The 15947-nt window shown below is 41.6% G+C and overlaps 1 protein-coding gene across 4 annotated transcripts in view; it reads left to right on the forward strand.

The window, feature by feature from the left end:
- Positions 1–1158: 1158 nt before the first annotated feature.
- The window catches only part of Cacul1 (CDK2 associated cullin domain 1), a 55209-nt gene continuing 40420 nt past the window's right edge, over positions 1159–15947 (forward strand). Inside the window, exons 1-2 of one of the 4 annotated variants that reach the window (XM_057778635.1) lie at positions 1159–1950; positions 13288–13326. In XM_057778635.1, the coding sequence (XP_057634618.1) occupies positions 1563–1950; positions 13288–13326 (427 nt within the window). In that variant the 5' untranslated portion in view covers positions 1159–1562. The remainder of the gene's footprint in view (positions 1951–13287; positions 13327–15947) is intronic. The other 3 variants (XM_057778632.1, XM_057778636.1, XM_057778634.1) reach the window with 3 other exon arrangements.

Raw genomic sequence — 15947 nt, forward strand, 5'->3', positions numbered from 1 at the left:
AAGGGTATATAATTATTAATCTGGGCCCACTGTTGGATCAGTGTTCCCGATATTGTTATATCTGTCTCTACATACTGAACAAACCAGCAGTGGTTTTACGTTAATAACTACTAAAGCATGATATACTTTAAAGTATAATTTAACAATGGCTCACAGTTTTCTAAGAGTCAACCAGTTATTACTGGCCCATTTGATTTCCCTTTAACGTTTCTTACCCATGACCACCTATAAACCCTGTCAATGATTTCTTTGGCCCAGCCTGTTTTTAGGTTTTTCCATAATGATGTTAATCAGTGAAAGCATTTGAGTATCTTAAAATACACATGGAGAGTTCAGTATTTACTAGTGTGCTGGGGAAACCTCCTTGAAAAGGGCCTTACTAGAAACGTTTACTATGCTTGTACCGTTCTCGTCAGTTCTAAAGGTTTTCTAGTACTCTGACTTTCAGATCCACGAGTTAGTCAAGGGAGTAACAGGGACTTGCTATTGTTCAGTTAATGGTTTCTAACTGCGCAGTGGGCAGAGAATGTGGTTGCCGTGATGTCAGTCCTCAGACACGCAGAGACACTTGCTTCAGGACCCAGTATATTTATCTTTAGTAAATGTTTCACATGTTCTTGGAAGGAATGTATATTGTGCAATTCTTGAAGCAGTATTCTGTGTGTCTCAGTTTTGTGCGCCAAGGGCTAAGAAACGCACATACCATACCAGTAGCCTACCCGGATCATTTAGAGTCTGTACCCAGGGCCTGCTGCGACCCTGTACTTCTGTCTCCAAGCAAAAGCTGAGACTGGGAGGCCAAGACCTAGGTAGCAAAAAGCACGTGTCGGTGGTGGTGAGGGAACCCCACCATCAAAGATTAGCCAGCACAGATCGTGATGGGACACTCGGGAGGCTGAGAAAGAATGACTGCCAGTTGTTGGAGGCCAGATTGGGCTACAGAGTGGGACTTTTTTTTTCTTTAAAAAACAAAAAAAGGCTGATGAACATAACCACTGCCCGCAGTTTTCTCTTGCACTCCCGGTCACACCCAGGTTCCCAGAGGTTCGGGTACCAAATCAGAGAACGCGGGCGTGCGTAGACCAGTCCTCTATGACGTAATGCAAGCGGGGGCGGGGCCGGTGGATGCTGGTCTAGGCACCTGGTCTAGGCAGAGCCCGGGAGGTGGCAGCTGGGTCCCTCGAGCGCGGAGAGGGACCCATAGCTCCCGCCCCCTTTCCGCCCAGCTTTTCCTGGGCCGGTCCTTCGCACCACGTGTCTTCCTGGCCGCTCCCCGCCTCCCCCCAGCTCTTCCCAGGCGCCTGCGGAAGCTGCTGTAAAATGTCGTGAGGGACGTCGCCGCTTTGCGGCCGTCTCTGAGAAGCCGAGTCCGGGAGTGCCCACCGCAGTTAGCGGTTCCTTGAGCCGAGTCCTGAGCGAGGGCGAAAGCACTCGGGCGCGCGCGCTCCTGGCCTGTCCGCCGCGCCCGCGAGGGCTCCAGGCTATGTGAACTCGAGGCGGCTGCTGTGCTCCCGGGCCTCGGGGAGGCAGGTGCCTGGAAGGCCGCCGGGGGGCCCGGCAGGATGGAGGAGAGCATGGAGGAGGAGGAGATGCTCAGCTACGAGGCGATGATGGACGACCAGAACCACAACAACTGGGAGGCCGCCGCGGACAACTTCCGGCAGCCTCCACCGCCACCGCCACCGCCACCGCTACCGCTACCGCCCTCGTCGTCCATCCAGGATCCCGGCCGAGAAGCCCCGGGGGGCCAGCTGCTGGCTATGCCCGTGGGTTCCGTGGACAGGAAGGACCCTAAGGAGGGCCTCCCGCTGGGGCCTCCGCCCTTGCCGGAGCCCAACGGGGTGATCATGATGTTGAAGAGCTGCGACACGGCTGCCGCGGTGACCAAGGCGGCCTCCGCCCCCACCCCCAGCTCCACCATCAACATCAACACCTCCACTTCCAAGTTCCGTGAGTCTGGCCTTTTCCCCGTAGCCTCGGCTGCTCCTCCATTTCGGCTCGCCGAATCCCCCCGCCCTGGAAGCAGCTCCACTTCCTTTGTTCCAGGCCTAGGTCTCTCTCTCCCCTTTTACCTCCCACCCTCGTTCGGTGTCTGCAGCCGGTGTCTGGCCGACCAGCCCGGGCTGCTCGTTTACCTTCGCCCGCAGCCCCAGATTATGCTTCAGACAAGATCTTTATTACGCCTGATCATCTCTCAACATTAGTAAGCTCTTTTTCTCACGCGTCCCCTTCAAAGTTTCACCTTACGAGGCGAGGGGGGAAGAATAAGGTGGTCTTGAATTTCGTTAGCAAGAGTTCTTTTTGGTAACCAGAAAGCAAAGACATTTGACAGCTTGTGTTCTTGTATACTTAGCCGCTGTACTTTAAGCAAATCAGGAATCTGAACGTTGTCTTTTTAGGTTAGTACTTTGTTCTCTGCTCTGCATTTTTTGCATCCTCTCACGAAACTCTGAGTTGTTTCTTTATGCAGCGGGAACTGCTGCAACTGTTTTGAAGCTGATGTATAAAAATTACGTTTCAGAGAAGCCATTCAAGTGACCATACCTAGGGCCCTGCCGCTTGTTGAACTTTTTAGCACTCTGCCTTAACATTCAGTTGCAGGCGGAAGACAAAAAGTAATTCGAAAACATTTACAGCCTGGTGGTGCGCTTCCACAGCTAGGGAAAGAACCAGAAAGTGTTGTTTTAACCTTGGGAGATGGTGTGGTAAAAAGAACGTGACCACTAGTGGTAGCCAGGTCCTTGTTAACTGCAAGTTTAAAATGACATCTGGTAATGCAACTGGAGATTTTATTTATAGTTACCAATTTTATTAAGCTATAACAGTAATTGCCCACCTAATTATGAAGAGAAAATTATTTGTCCTGATGCTTATGTGTAGTCACAACCTTAGAAAAATTTTTTTTTTATGGAAATAGCACACCACCTTACATGCCTTCAAGATAACTGCTTTAGGCAAAGGCACTTGTGTAGGTGTGGATAGGAAGCTTTGTTCCCTGTTATGCATAGATGGAACTATCATTTATTTAATATAGTTTTCATGTTGAAGGTTGCGTTGTGAAAATAGACCTTATAGTGGCAGTGTGGTTTACCTTAAATGCTGAAGGAAGTTTGTATTAATGGTTAAGTAAACTTTCTTTGATGGGTTAAGAAATGAACATAAAGAACAGAAGTCATCAGCCAAGCTGAGAGCAAAAGAACTTGCCAAACCAAAAGATTATCCCTTGAAAAGATGAATAGATTTGGGGTGTTGGGGATGCAGCTGGGTTGATGAGTGCTTGCCTAGCGTCCTGGAAGCCCTGAGTTTGATTCCAGTACCTTATAAAACTTAACATGGTGACTAACAATTGCAATCCCAGCATTTTGGAGGTAGAGCCATGAGGACCAAGAATTTCATTTTCCTCAGCTGTGTATGCTGTTCAAGGCCAGCTTGTGAAACATGAGATCTTGTTAGAAAACAAAAAGGTTAGTAAGCTATGCAGGCCTGTTAAAGATTGGTCCAGAGCAAAATTTGCAAATAAATGAAAAAATTAAAATAGAACATTAAATTTTTAAAAAGCTACTATATGGTAATAAATTTGAGAAGGTAGATGAAGAAATCCATGATTGTTAGGGAACTATTAACTCAAAACAGTTATCAGTAGAAAACTTGAACTATGCTTAGACTTTTAGTAGTAGTGATAAGGGCTTTCCCTTCCAAGTCTCTTGGTTCAGTACTCAATAACCTTTCCTTTTTATAAGTTCTGGAACATAGGGCACAAAGCAAGGCAAAGCCAAAACTCCCAAGGCCATTTTATGGGGATAGTGGAATCTTGATTCTAAAACTAGATAAGATTATATATAGGTGTGGTTCACCTATTAGTGTAGAAATGAAATCCTGTATCCCATTAGCTTGTCAGACCTAGCCATGTCAAAAAGAGTCATGATTCACAGTTTGTTCCAGTGTCGATATATTAGTGTAATTTATCTCAGCAGATTGGAAAAACATGATTTGATCATTTTTTTATGCCAACCGGCCAGTACCGTTTTTTTTTTTTTTTTTTTTTTAATGATAAAAACTTAGTAAGGCAAAGAGTGCAGGATAACTATATAAAAGTCATTACCAGACCTGTAGCTAATAGAATACTGGAGAAATTTTCAATATATTTGTTTTAAGATGGTAACCAGTCATAGATACCCCTTATTTCTATTACTGTTTAATATGTTAAGAAAAATCCTGGTTGCTGGCGTGATGGCTCACACCTTTAAACCTTCTCATGGGGATCTTATGAATTCCAGGTCAGGCAAGGTGATATAGTGTGAGCCCCTGTCTCACAAAACAAAAGCAAACCCTTTAGAACTTGGCAGTCATATCTTTGAAACCTTGAGACACTCAGTGTAATGGACTGTTAGGTTGAAGACCAGCCTGGAAAAGTTAATATTTATACTAGTAGCAATATACCAGAAATGGATGCCTATGTAACAGTAACAAAATTATGGTGTCTATATTTAAAATAATGCAGGAATACACAGACTTTTAAAGAGAGACAGGGAAACTTTACTAAGGAACTAAGGTGGACTCTAGTTAAACAGCTCAAATTTCCATGCTCTTGAATCAAATTATTTTAAGAATTCCCTTTGTCTCCATTTTAATCTAGAAATTCAATTTATATATCACCAACATTACGTTTGATTTGTTTGACAAACTCAGCAACCTAAACCAGATTTTTGTTTCTCTGGTGCTTCTGGACAGCACTGACTGGTCTCCATGTTGTCTTGTCAGTCATAAAGTTTGTCCTGACAGAGTAGACGGTAGTAGGCTTTGCTGTGTCCCTTATTTACATGGTTTGGCGCTTTCCAGTGATTTCTGGTCTTTCTTACAGTTGCGTGAGACTGTTCAGATCTGTTGCTCATTTCTTGGGTTGTTTTGTTGTGTTTAAAGACACTCTTGTGAACTTTGAGTGCATGTTTGTCAGATAACCTGCACTCTCTGAATGTCCTCTCCCCTGACTTGTTTCTTTTAGTGTTTTCTGAAGAGTAGTAGTTTTAGTTTTGATGTTAACTGATTTTTTTATGTTTTCTCTTCTATGGCCTAATTTTCTTTTATCATAAGAATATTTATGTAATCCAGAGTCAGAAAGAGTTTCTCCTAGAAGTTTTGTGGGTTTAATTTCTAATCTGTGGTCTGAATTAGGAGTTGATATGTATGTGCAGTGTGAGATTGACATTTTTTCCCCATATATATGTCCAGTTCTGTCAGCAATATTTGTTGAAAAATTACCCCTGCTGTTTTGGCAGTTTTGTAAGAAAGTAACTGACTGTATATGTATAGATTTCAGTTCTGTCCATTAATCCCCTTATGTTATATCATTTTCAGGACTGCTGTGTCCTGGACTATGCGTGTTTCATCATGATGGAATGAATGCCTGTCTTTATCCCTGTAGTGTCTGATATCTGAGATGTTCAGGTTCATTGTATACTGTGTCCTTTTTCCAGTTCATTTGTTTTTAAATTAAAGTTCATTTTTTTGTTTTTGTATACAACATGTGCTGTAGGAATTCCTACAGCCAGTAGCTTTTAAGTTACCCGCCCACTTGGGCGTGGCCTCTTATACTAGTTAGGACGATGTAAAGATTTATTTTTGGCAACCTCTGTCCACCTGTGTTTCCTTCCTTTCTTTTTCCCTTTCCCTTCCCTTCCCTCCCCTCTCCTCTCCCCCTTCCGTTTTCATACTTTTATTTCCTTCTGGTTTTTTGAGACAGTTTTTCTTTGTAACCCTGACTGTCCTGAAATTCGTAGACCTTGAACTCAAAAATCTGCCTGCCTGTGCCTTTGAGATTAAAGGCATGGACCTCCAGCCTCTAAACCTTGTTGAAGGCTATTCACATTTACTGTAAGGTTGAAGTCCATTGTCTATTTTCTTTCTTTTACTTGTTTTTTAATCATTTGATTGTGTGTGTGTATACATTGTGGTTTTTGTTTGTTTGTTTTCGTGGCTTGCCTTAAACTTAATCTTCTAGCTGAGGATGACCTTGAATTGCTTGCTGATTCTCTAGTCTCAGGAGAGGCATATCTAAATGTTTTGCTCAGTTTTGATGAAATTTGTCTTCAGTTTGGCTTATCACTGACCTTTTTTGTTCTTTAGTGATTATTCTAAGAGTTGCACTGTGAAAATCTAACTTGAGTAAAGCATAGTCCTTTCATAGACTACCTCACATGTGTTAGAGTAAGTGTGGCCTTGTTAGAAGTGTGTCAGTGGCAAAAGCCTAGGCCAGACAAGCCTTTGTCTCTGCTGGTAGATCAGGATGTAGCTTTCAACTAGTTATCCAGTGCCGTACCTGCAGCCATGCTCTCCACCATGGTGATAATGGGCTAAGCCTCTGAAACTGTAAGCAAGCCCCCCATTAAATGCTTTCCTTTATAAGGATTGCTGGATCATGGTGTCACTTCACAGCAGTAGAACAATGATTAAGAAAACTGGGAAAGAAATCTTTTATATTATTCTTTGTGTTTCTCTTCTTTAGTTCTGGACTTGCATAAAAACTTTTCCTTTTTTATTTTATTATTATTATTATTATTATTTGCTTTGTTTTGTTTTTTGAAGTAGGGTTTCTCTGTGTAGTCCTGGACACCCTGGAACTCGCTTTGCGTAGATCAGACTAGCCTCGAACTCGAGATTTTCCTACCTTTGTCTTCTAAGTGCTGGGATTAACCACCGACTAGCTTGTTAATGTTTTTTTAGATGTGGTTCTGTTGACCTTGGACTTAGTCAGCTTTTGCTTGTCTGTAGAAGTCTTTGTTTTCTAAGAGTATTTTTTACTGGCTATAGAATTTTATATTATAACCCCTTTCCTCCCATTATTATTTTAAAAGCTGCCTTTCTATGTTCTCTCGACCTTCATTGTTTCTCTACAATTTTTATTCTTTGAGAATTTCATACATGCATTCAATGTATTTTTATTATTCACCTCCTGCTCCTTCCTCCTAACTACTTCTCTATCCACTTTCATATCCTCACCCCTTAACCAACTTTATGTGTGGTTTTTTTCATAACCCACCCAGGACAGTTCGTGGGGCTTTAAGCATAGCGTCCACCGATTATCAGCCTACCAGAGCTCATAGCCTTAAAGAACACTGACCGTGTCAGTACCATCCACTAAGGTTGTGAGCCCCCTTCCTCCAGTGTCTGTTTCTTATCTTGATTGTCTGAATCGTCTTTGTTCCTTTCTTTATGATATTTCTCTTTTTTCCTGGCTACTTTTAATATATATTTTTTTAATCTCTGGTCCATTCTTTTGGCCCACTCCGTCTTTATATTGATTTCGTACATGAGGATGACCTTGAATTTTTCATACTCCTCCCTCTACCCTAGGAGGGCTGGGATTGTGCCCAGGTTCTATCAGCTGATTACCCAACCCAGGGCTTTTTGAAGCACTACAAGCTAAACCACCACATCCCTAGCTCTGCTTTATCTTTTTAAACATGAGTAGCTTGACTGTGATGTTTCTAGTTTTTCTAAAAGTGTTTGTCCTTGGTCTTTCTGAACTTCCTGGATTTAGAGTTGTCAGATTATCTCCCTCACGCCCATCCCCAGTTCCCTCTGACAGATTGCTCTGTCTCATGAGTACTGTACTGAAGCACTGTTCACTTCCTTTTTTTTTTTTTTTTGTTCTTCATACAAATATAGTTCCCTAAAAAGTGTGTGTGTGCTCCAGAGGATGATAACTTTATGGAATTATTTCTCTCCTGTCTCTATGTGGGTTCTGGAGACTGAATTTAGGGTGTCAGACTTGCAGGGCAAGTTTATTTGCTGAACTCTATGGTCAGCCCACAGATAGTTTTTATTGCTATGCATGCTCACTGATCTTTTCATTTTTAGTGTCTGATCTGCTTATACAGATTTACTTGGGAATTCTGAGTGCAGGCTGACATCAAGTCCAGATGTTGTTAATTGAGCGAATCCTAGGTGGTGATGAATGGAGGGAGTCTTCAGTAACGCGCCCATTCCCAGTGCATTCCCAGGTTTCTGCCAGTGTCAGGTGCTGCAGTTTTTATGGAAGGTTACCCACCTCTTTTTCATTACGCTTGGCACTTGCTCTTCTGTGACGTCTGATTATAACTAGAGGCCTGGAGACATGATGGGTTCACTCTCAGACTGATCAGCTTTCAACAAGTTTGCTTCATTCTGGGACTCAGGGTTCTGCTGTATCACAGGTATTGTACTTATTTTCCTTTAGACTTTGGATTCAATTCATATGGTAATTCCATAATATTAATGACTTTCTGTCTGTAATTTTTTTTTTTCTATGTCAGCTTAGTGCTGCTAATGGTTAGGAGATCCATTACGGGTTTTGCAGAGGTCGTACATGCTTTGAGACAAAATAAACTAAACGTTGTCCTTGAACCTACCACCGTCTTCCAATCAGATGTCGTAGTCCTTGTATTTCTTGTTCCCCACTACCTCAGCAGCCCACCAGATTGCTTTCTATAGAATTTTTAAAAATATATCCACAGGTGATAATTTAACTCTTTGTGGCTGCATGCCATATGCTGCTAGAGCTTTTTCTAAAATGGTAGCAAGACATTACTGCTGTGAAACTCAATTGTGAGAGAAAACCAAAGCTGGTTCTGAGCCTTTCAGCCATTTTCCTCTGGGTAGCACCATTTACCAGTCACAGTTCAGTGTGGGAACTGTGGTGTCCACAGCAAGAGGGAATTGAGGACAGGAACTCAGGTGCTTTAGGAATATTTGGCAGTTTGGAAGGATGGAAGCCGTTGGCCATTCCAGAGAGTGTTCTACTGTCCTTGTCACCTTTTTACACCAACTCTGTAACCTGTCTCATCCCGAGGTTAGTGATCAAGTCCTGGAATTTGGAGTTTGTTAGTGTCTACAGAAAGATCAACAGTACTGCAAGGCCCTTGGCTTTGATTTGACCTTCCAGATTACGCTAAAGTGTGTTCTCTTGGCAGAACCTAATTTGGAAAGTGTAACTTTTTTGTTTAACTTTCCATTTAAAATTAATGAGTTTTCTTATGAAAATAACCTCCAAATCTCAGGGGCTTACATAATATAACAAAGGGTTTTTGTTGTTTTGTTTATATCTCTTTTTCTTGTTCATGTTATGTTTAATAGGTTTTCTGTGTAATGTGATAATAGGTTTCTCTGCTGACACAGTAAGCCAGATCAAGCCGAATTGAAAAAGCAAAAGAACATGTTTATTTGAGCAAAACAACTCCTGGGTGAGTTCTCCGGCCCCAGAGATTGGAGCCAGAGAGGTCACGTGACTGAACTAAAGCAAGGAGCATATATACCCTGTAAGTGAGGAGGTGGTGATATGCTGAGTTTGTGCCCAAGTATGGTCAAAAACTGACCACTTTAGTCGGGGTCTTGGGCTACTGGCAACTTCAGCAGAGGAAATAGCTGCCTGAGATTTTCTGAGAGGGTGGGGTTTGGAGAGAGAGGAATGGGGCTTTCTGGATCAAGGAGGAGCGAGCTGGAGGTTCCAGCTGAGCAGTATAAATGGCTGAGATTTGCTGCAGTCCTTTATATGTCATTTTATTGAGAAGAGCTTACTTTAGATCCTATTTTGTTTTGTAGAGACAAAGGGGGGACAGAAAAACAAGTTTTTTAAAGATGCTTTTCTGTTTAGATTAGCCTATGTGATGTAGCCCATCTGTAATGGCACATTTTATGATACAAGCTAAAGTCATCAGAGGGGAAGGAGCATCAGTTGAGGAAATGCCTCAAGGAGATTCAGCTGTAAACCATTTTTTCACCTAGTGATCACTGGGGGAGGGCCCAGCCCATTATGGGTGGTGCCATCCCTGGGCTGGTAGCCCTAGGTTCTATAAGAAAGCAGACTGAGCAAGCCAAGGGAAGCAAGCCAGTAAAGAGCATTCTTCCAGGATCCTGCCTTGTTTAAGTTCCAGTCCTGACTTATTTCTGTGGTGAACAGCAATGTCGAAGTGTTAAGCTGACTAAACTTTCCTCCCCTACTTGCTTTATGGTTGTTGTAAAGCAGCAGAAGAAAGACCTCGGCTGGCTCAGGGGCCATACAACACATGAGAACCCACAGCAGGTGAGGAGCAGACACACCATGCAGGCAGAGCTTATGTATGTGGGAGTTTTATTGAGATAAAGAGAGTGGGGGAGGTAAGAGAGAAAGAGGAAGAGGAAAAAGAGGCAAGAATCAGCCTACCTATTCAGAAGAGCAGTGGGAAAGAGAAAGCAGGAATGGGCAGAGCTGGTCTCTTAAAGGAACCTTTTGCACCTTTGTATATATGTAGTGACTGAGCAGTCATAGGACCCTGGACTGACCAGGGTACTGCCTGGGTTCATCCTGCCAGATGACAGGAGGCAGCATAATGCCTGAATCCTAACGATGGTAATGGTGTTTTGTGGCAGCAGTAGAATTCCATAGTAAGACTCTATTAGAATGCCTACACCTGCTCACATTCCATAGATGTTAAATAGAGTAGTTCCGGAATATATTAGGAAGCATGATGGACTAGGGTATGCTGGGACAAATAATAACTGAATGATGGCTAAATGAGTGGAAGGGTCTTCCTGTAACTGCTGCTGATGTGTCCAGGTATAAAGAGACTGTGTGGTGTGGTGTGGGTACAGGTGCATGTGCACACGCACACATATGAGAGTGTGTAGTTGTCAGACGGCAGCCGTGGGCATCTTTGATCTGAGGAGACTTAGCAATCCACATCACTAATAATTCTTGTCCCTAAGTGAGGTAATTTATAATACTTCAAATTGAACCTAATGAAATTGCTTTTTTTCTAGTATTAAGTAAAATTTAACTTTTGAATTGATGAAAAGTATTAACTGATTTTTCTAAATTTTAAATTTGTCCTTTGGTTGTCAGGGCCTGTCTTCCAGTTTGCAAATGGGTTGATGGACACCGAATGTGGTGTGTGACTTGTCACCTTCTAGCTTACTGGCTGTGTTTGGCAAGCATCACATGAATGTGATCCATTAGCTGAACTGCAGGATATTATTGGGGCTCTTCCTCTGCCGTTTTGCTTTTTATTTTTACAAACTGGTAGCACATAAAATGTCATTGATAAAGAGAAACCTGCTTTTGATTTGTATGATAAAGCTTAGTTTCAAATCTCTGAAGAAAACAGTTTACTTCTTTTGTAAAGTACCTGAGCTGTAAACCATGCACATTGCACTGTAGGTTGTTAGGCACTTTGTGAAGTTTGTTTTTCTTAGCCTTTTGTAGTGTGTCTTAGAACTATAAACTGGTTTTGTGTCTCATTCTGGTGTTGGTGACATGTGGCTGTTAGCCTCTCTGTAGGTTTACAATACCTAGTTACAGATGTGGTGATTAGACATCCGAATGGTATTTTATTCAGCAAGTGTTTCTTTATGCAAAGTAGTGTTTCAGCTTCTGATAATGAGGGCACGGAATGAGACAAAATTAATGTGAGATGATGAACAGACATAATGCTGGTGTTTTATGACCAGATGCTAGTGTTGTGTACATACTTGATAGCATGGGGAGGAAGGGAGGGAGAACTCAGATGTGACCCATGATTATTTTGGGAGCACAGGGTGTAAGGATGGAATGGCACAATTAGATGTGAATAGATAGATGTGGTTGGAAAGGAAGGGACTCCTCCACTCAGTGTTAAGGGAGTGTGTGCCTTGGTTAAGTTGTGTCTTAATGTGAGTGGAGACAATGACCATTTTGAAGCTGTAATAATTGTAGACAAGAGGTGGAGCCTGGACAATTAAAGCTTTGGAGTAGGGGTTTTCAGATGTTTAGAGGTCTTTAGGGATTGAAGTCTATAGAATTTTGGGTTGAGGAAGAGAGGATGAATGGTTTGAACTCCTGAACTTTTATATCGCTCCTACCTTAGAATATTGGAAATCCTAAAACAGTAGTTTTGTCAAAAAACTTTGCTGTTATTAAAATAATACAAGTTGGGAGGGGCGGTAAAGATGGCTCAGTGGTTAAGAGCACTTGCTGCTCTTATAGAAGACATGATAGTCACTGAAGGACCAAAAATGTACACAGATACATTCTCTTTGATCTGGAACTTTGACATGCTTTTGTTGAACATACTCTATTTTATTTTATTTTATTTTATTTTATTTTATTTTATTTTATTTTATTTTAAGACAGGCTCTCACTGTAGCCCTGGCTGGCCTAGAAGTTCCTGAGAGCTGCCTGCCGTTCCCTTTCAAGTGCTGGAATTAAAAACATATGCTAACATGGGCGGCTTGAACATATTCTTAAAACCTGTCAACAGCGTCATTCCATTAACTTGGTCTTTGCTTATGAAGTTATCAGTCCTCTTTTTCCTTTTGGTTCCTTAGGGCTAAGGCATACTTGTCACTCAGCAGCTTCTCAAGTATTATAGTGGCCACACCCACTCTCTCTGCCTTTCTCCTCTCCCCGTTCCCTCTTTAGTTTTGGTGATGGTGGAAATCAAACTTAGGACCCCTACATGCCAGACAAGGGCTCTGCTGCTCAATTAACCCTCAGCCTCTATGATTGCATCTACGTTTTTCGTTGGTACATTCCTGTGTGGGTGTGTGTGCATATTTGAAGAAGTCTTCTAGTAGGTTCCTGATAAGAATGTTAGATCTTGCCTAGCTAAAAAAAAAGGGGGGGGGGCTGCATTCATACTTACCTAATTGATAGTTGAGGTGGAGAATCCCTCCCGCCCTCATCCCCCAACAAGTCTCTTACTATGTAGCTCTGACTGTTCTGAAACTCTTTGTGTAGACCAGATTGGCCTCAAACTCATAGAAATCTGCCTGCCTCTGTTTCCTGAGTGTTGGGATTAAAGGCATGTACCACAGGAAATCTTGACTGAAATTTTTCCTGGAACTTTTAAAATGTTCCATCTTTGACTTCAAGCTTGCTATCTACATTGAATGGTATCAAATGCTACTTTGACTTTCATTTTTGAGGGAGTTTATGGGATACTTTATGTTGTAATATGTCAGTATCTGTTTGCCTTTACATTTTTCCTGTTCTCTTTCATTCTCTTGAATTATTAGTAGTCATGTAGAATTTCCAGTTTTTCTGTCAGTTAGCTAGGTTTTATCTTCTATTTCTCTTAATGGTTTGGGAAAGTTCCCTGATGATTTCTTTATCTCTCTATTAGATTTTGGCTGTATTTTTAACTTTAGAAGCACCTGGATTGCTTCTATGCTAAGACAGTTTTAAATTGTATCTTATTTTTTTTTAATAACACTCCCTGTGTGTGTGTTTGTGTTAGCATGGTAACATGTGGGAGGTCAGAGGACAACTTACAGGAATTGTTTTTCTCCTTTTACCAGGTAGATTCCAGGATTGGACTCAGGCCCTTAGGCTTGTTGGTAAGCACTTTGAGCCATTTACCAGCTCTAATTGTATCCTTTTGAGAATAGTAATTCTAGATTTTTAAAAAATTATTTCTTCTATCCTTTGAATTACCTTTGTTCTTTGTCATTTTTTGTTTTGTTCATGTCTGAAATTTGATCATCCTTTACTGTCTATTCATATTTAAAATTGAAAGAGACTTTAGCAGGTCTCTGAAGGGGACCTTGCTAAGTTAAGTAAGTGTTGACTTCACTTTAGGTTGATTGGATGGAGAACTGCTGTTGAAGAACTGCCAGGTGCTAGTGCATGAGTGTCTTTCTCTGGGATGCTCGGTTTCCAAGAGAAGGATCTTTATCCTGAGGAGGGAGGGGGGATAAGTGGAGCAGGAAGAAGTATATTTCTCCTGGTTGGACTTGAACATTCCTTTTACTCTGGGGCTTTGTAAATGGTAACTGTGCTTTTGTTTCCCAGCTGCCCAGCCCCCAATAATCACACAGAAACTAAATTAATTACAATACTGTTTGGTCAATGGTTTAGGCATATTCTTAACTAGCTCTTACATCTTAAATTAACCCATTTCTATTAATCTATGCATCACCACAAGGCTATAGCTTACTGGTAATGTTCTGGTATCTCCTTCAGTGGCTATATGATGTCTGTCCTCAACTCCAACCTCTCTCTCTCTCTCTCTCTCTCTCTCTCTCTCTCTCTCTCTCTCTCTCTCTCTCTCTCTCTCTCTCTTTCTCTGGACTTCCTGCCTAGTTTAATCTACTAAGCCATTGGCCGAAACAGTTTTATTCATCAGCCAGTAAAGCAGCACATATACATAAAGACATCTGACATCAGGGCTTCACCTCAACACCTGTCTTTGTTTCATCTTTAGAACTCAGACATTTTTGGTTTTAGTGTTAAGGAGTGATCATCCTGTTGAAATGTTAGGAGACAAGAATTTTAAATTAGTGATATACTTGTAGTTAGTGTAGTTGAGAACAGATTTCCTATTTTAAATACTTTTTTACTTTGGTGAGAGTTTGAATTAGATGGAGTTGGTACCATATGGATGTCATGATAACCCTAACCATTTCATACATGTGCTGTCATGATGGGCTTTTGTACACAGCTGTGTCTCAAGTTGAAATGTGATGGTAGAATTGTAGAGCAGTGTTGTGCAGGACACACACAACACTGTTCTGTAGGAACAGAGATTTCCATCTTGCCAGTAGCCAATGCACTGAGTGTTCGTTTCTTAAGCTATCTTCTGTTGGGGGCATCTCTACTCTCCTAGTCTATTCCTCTTGCAGAAATGGGTTCTAAGCAATAGAACAGAAATGCTATTTACAACCTTCCAGTGTTGGGAAGAGCACTTCACATGAAGCAGACTTTACTAGGTAGTAGAGAATAGCTGACTTGCTGCAGCCTTATCGAGAGCAGTGTGTCTTTGTGGACAGTTGAGTAGGGTAGGACACCCAAGGAATGTGTTAATGAGGACCTTCATAAAAACCAGATGCCAGTGTTATCTGGTAATATGTTTATGTGAAAATAGCTTCAGAACCTATGGTAAGAGTGACTTTATAAGTATCCACAGTAGACATTTTAAGTTCTCAATAGTGTCTCCAAATCCCCAAACTTAGAAGTCCCCAAATACCCAAAGCCTTTTCATAGAATTTGTCTGGGTAGAAAGAAATGTAGCTTCACTAGATATAGATTGCTGCTGTCTTCTACTGGAAAATCAAAACATTACTAAGTAGGTGGCTCAGAGTTAGATTTTTCTCTCCTCATGAACAGACTATTTACAATGGATAGTTTTTGTTTTTAAACTGGCCAGTTCTAGTAACAACTAAGTGTTACGGTTCTGTGTCAAGTTATTTTCTTTTTGTTTTGAGATGATCCTTCTGCCTGTTTCTGGAGTGCTGAAGTCGTAGGAATTCACCTCCACATCCAGTTAATGCTTTCTGAGATGCTGAGGATCAAACCTAGGGCTTTGTGCCTGCCTGGCAAGTCTTCTGCCAGCTAACTAAGCTACACCCTAGCAAAATTATTTCCCTTTACAACCAGGGTTTTGCTTCTTAAATACTCCCATTCGTTTATTAGGATACATCATCTTGTTTTTGTTATGACCGTCTGTTCCCCTTATTCCCAAGGACTTCTTTCCCACTCTGAAAGTGTAATTTTTGGCCTTCAGCTCCTCTGTCCAGTACTTTAATGAGTTCAGTCAACCCTTTTTGATGGAGGGAGCAGAATGCTGTGCCTGATACTATGTTTTGAGTAATGCCACTAACTGGCTTGTTACTGAGATGAGCAAACTGTGATAACAAGTGGCTTTTTTTTTTTTTTTTTTTTTTTAAAGAAACATCCACTTTCTCCCTGGTCCATTTTACCTGATGTAAACAGATTTTTCTGTGGGCTGCCAGCTCACAAACAAACAAACCAGAGACTTACTATTAATTATGAAAGCTCAGCCTTAGCTTAGGCTTGTTCCTAACTAGTTCTTTTAATTTAAATTAACCTGTATCTTTTAATCTTTGTTCTTTTATGAGGCTTGGTTACCTTCATTCTGCACTGCCCATCCTGTGCCCTCTGTGTCTGTCTGGCAACTCTGCCTTCTTCCAAGAGTCCTCTGTGTTCCTGGAAATTCTGC

Source organism: Chionomys nivalis, chromosome 8 (genome assembly GCF_950005125.1).
Source record: "Chionomys nivalis chromosome 8, mChiNiv1.1, whole genome shotgun sequence".
NCBI classification, from domain to species: Eukaryota; Metazoa; Chordata; class Mammalia; order Rodentia; family Cricetidae; genus Chionomys; species Chionomys nivalis.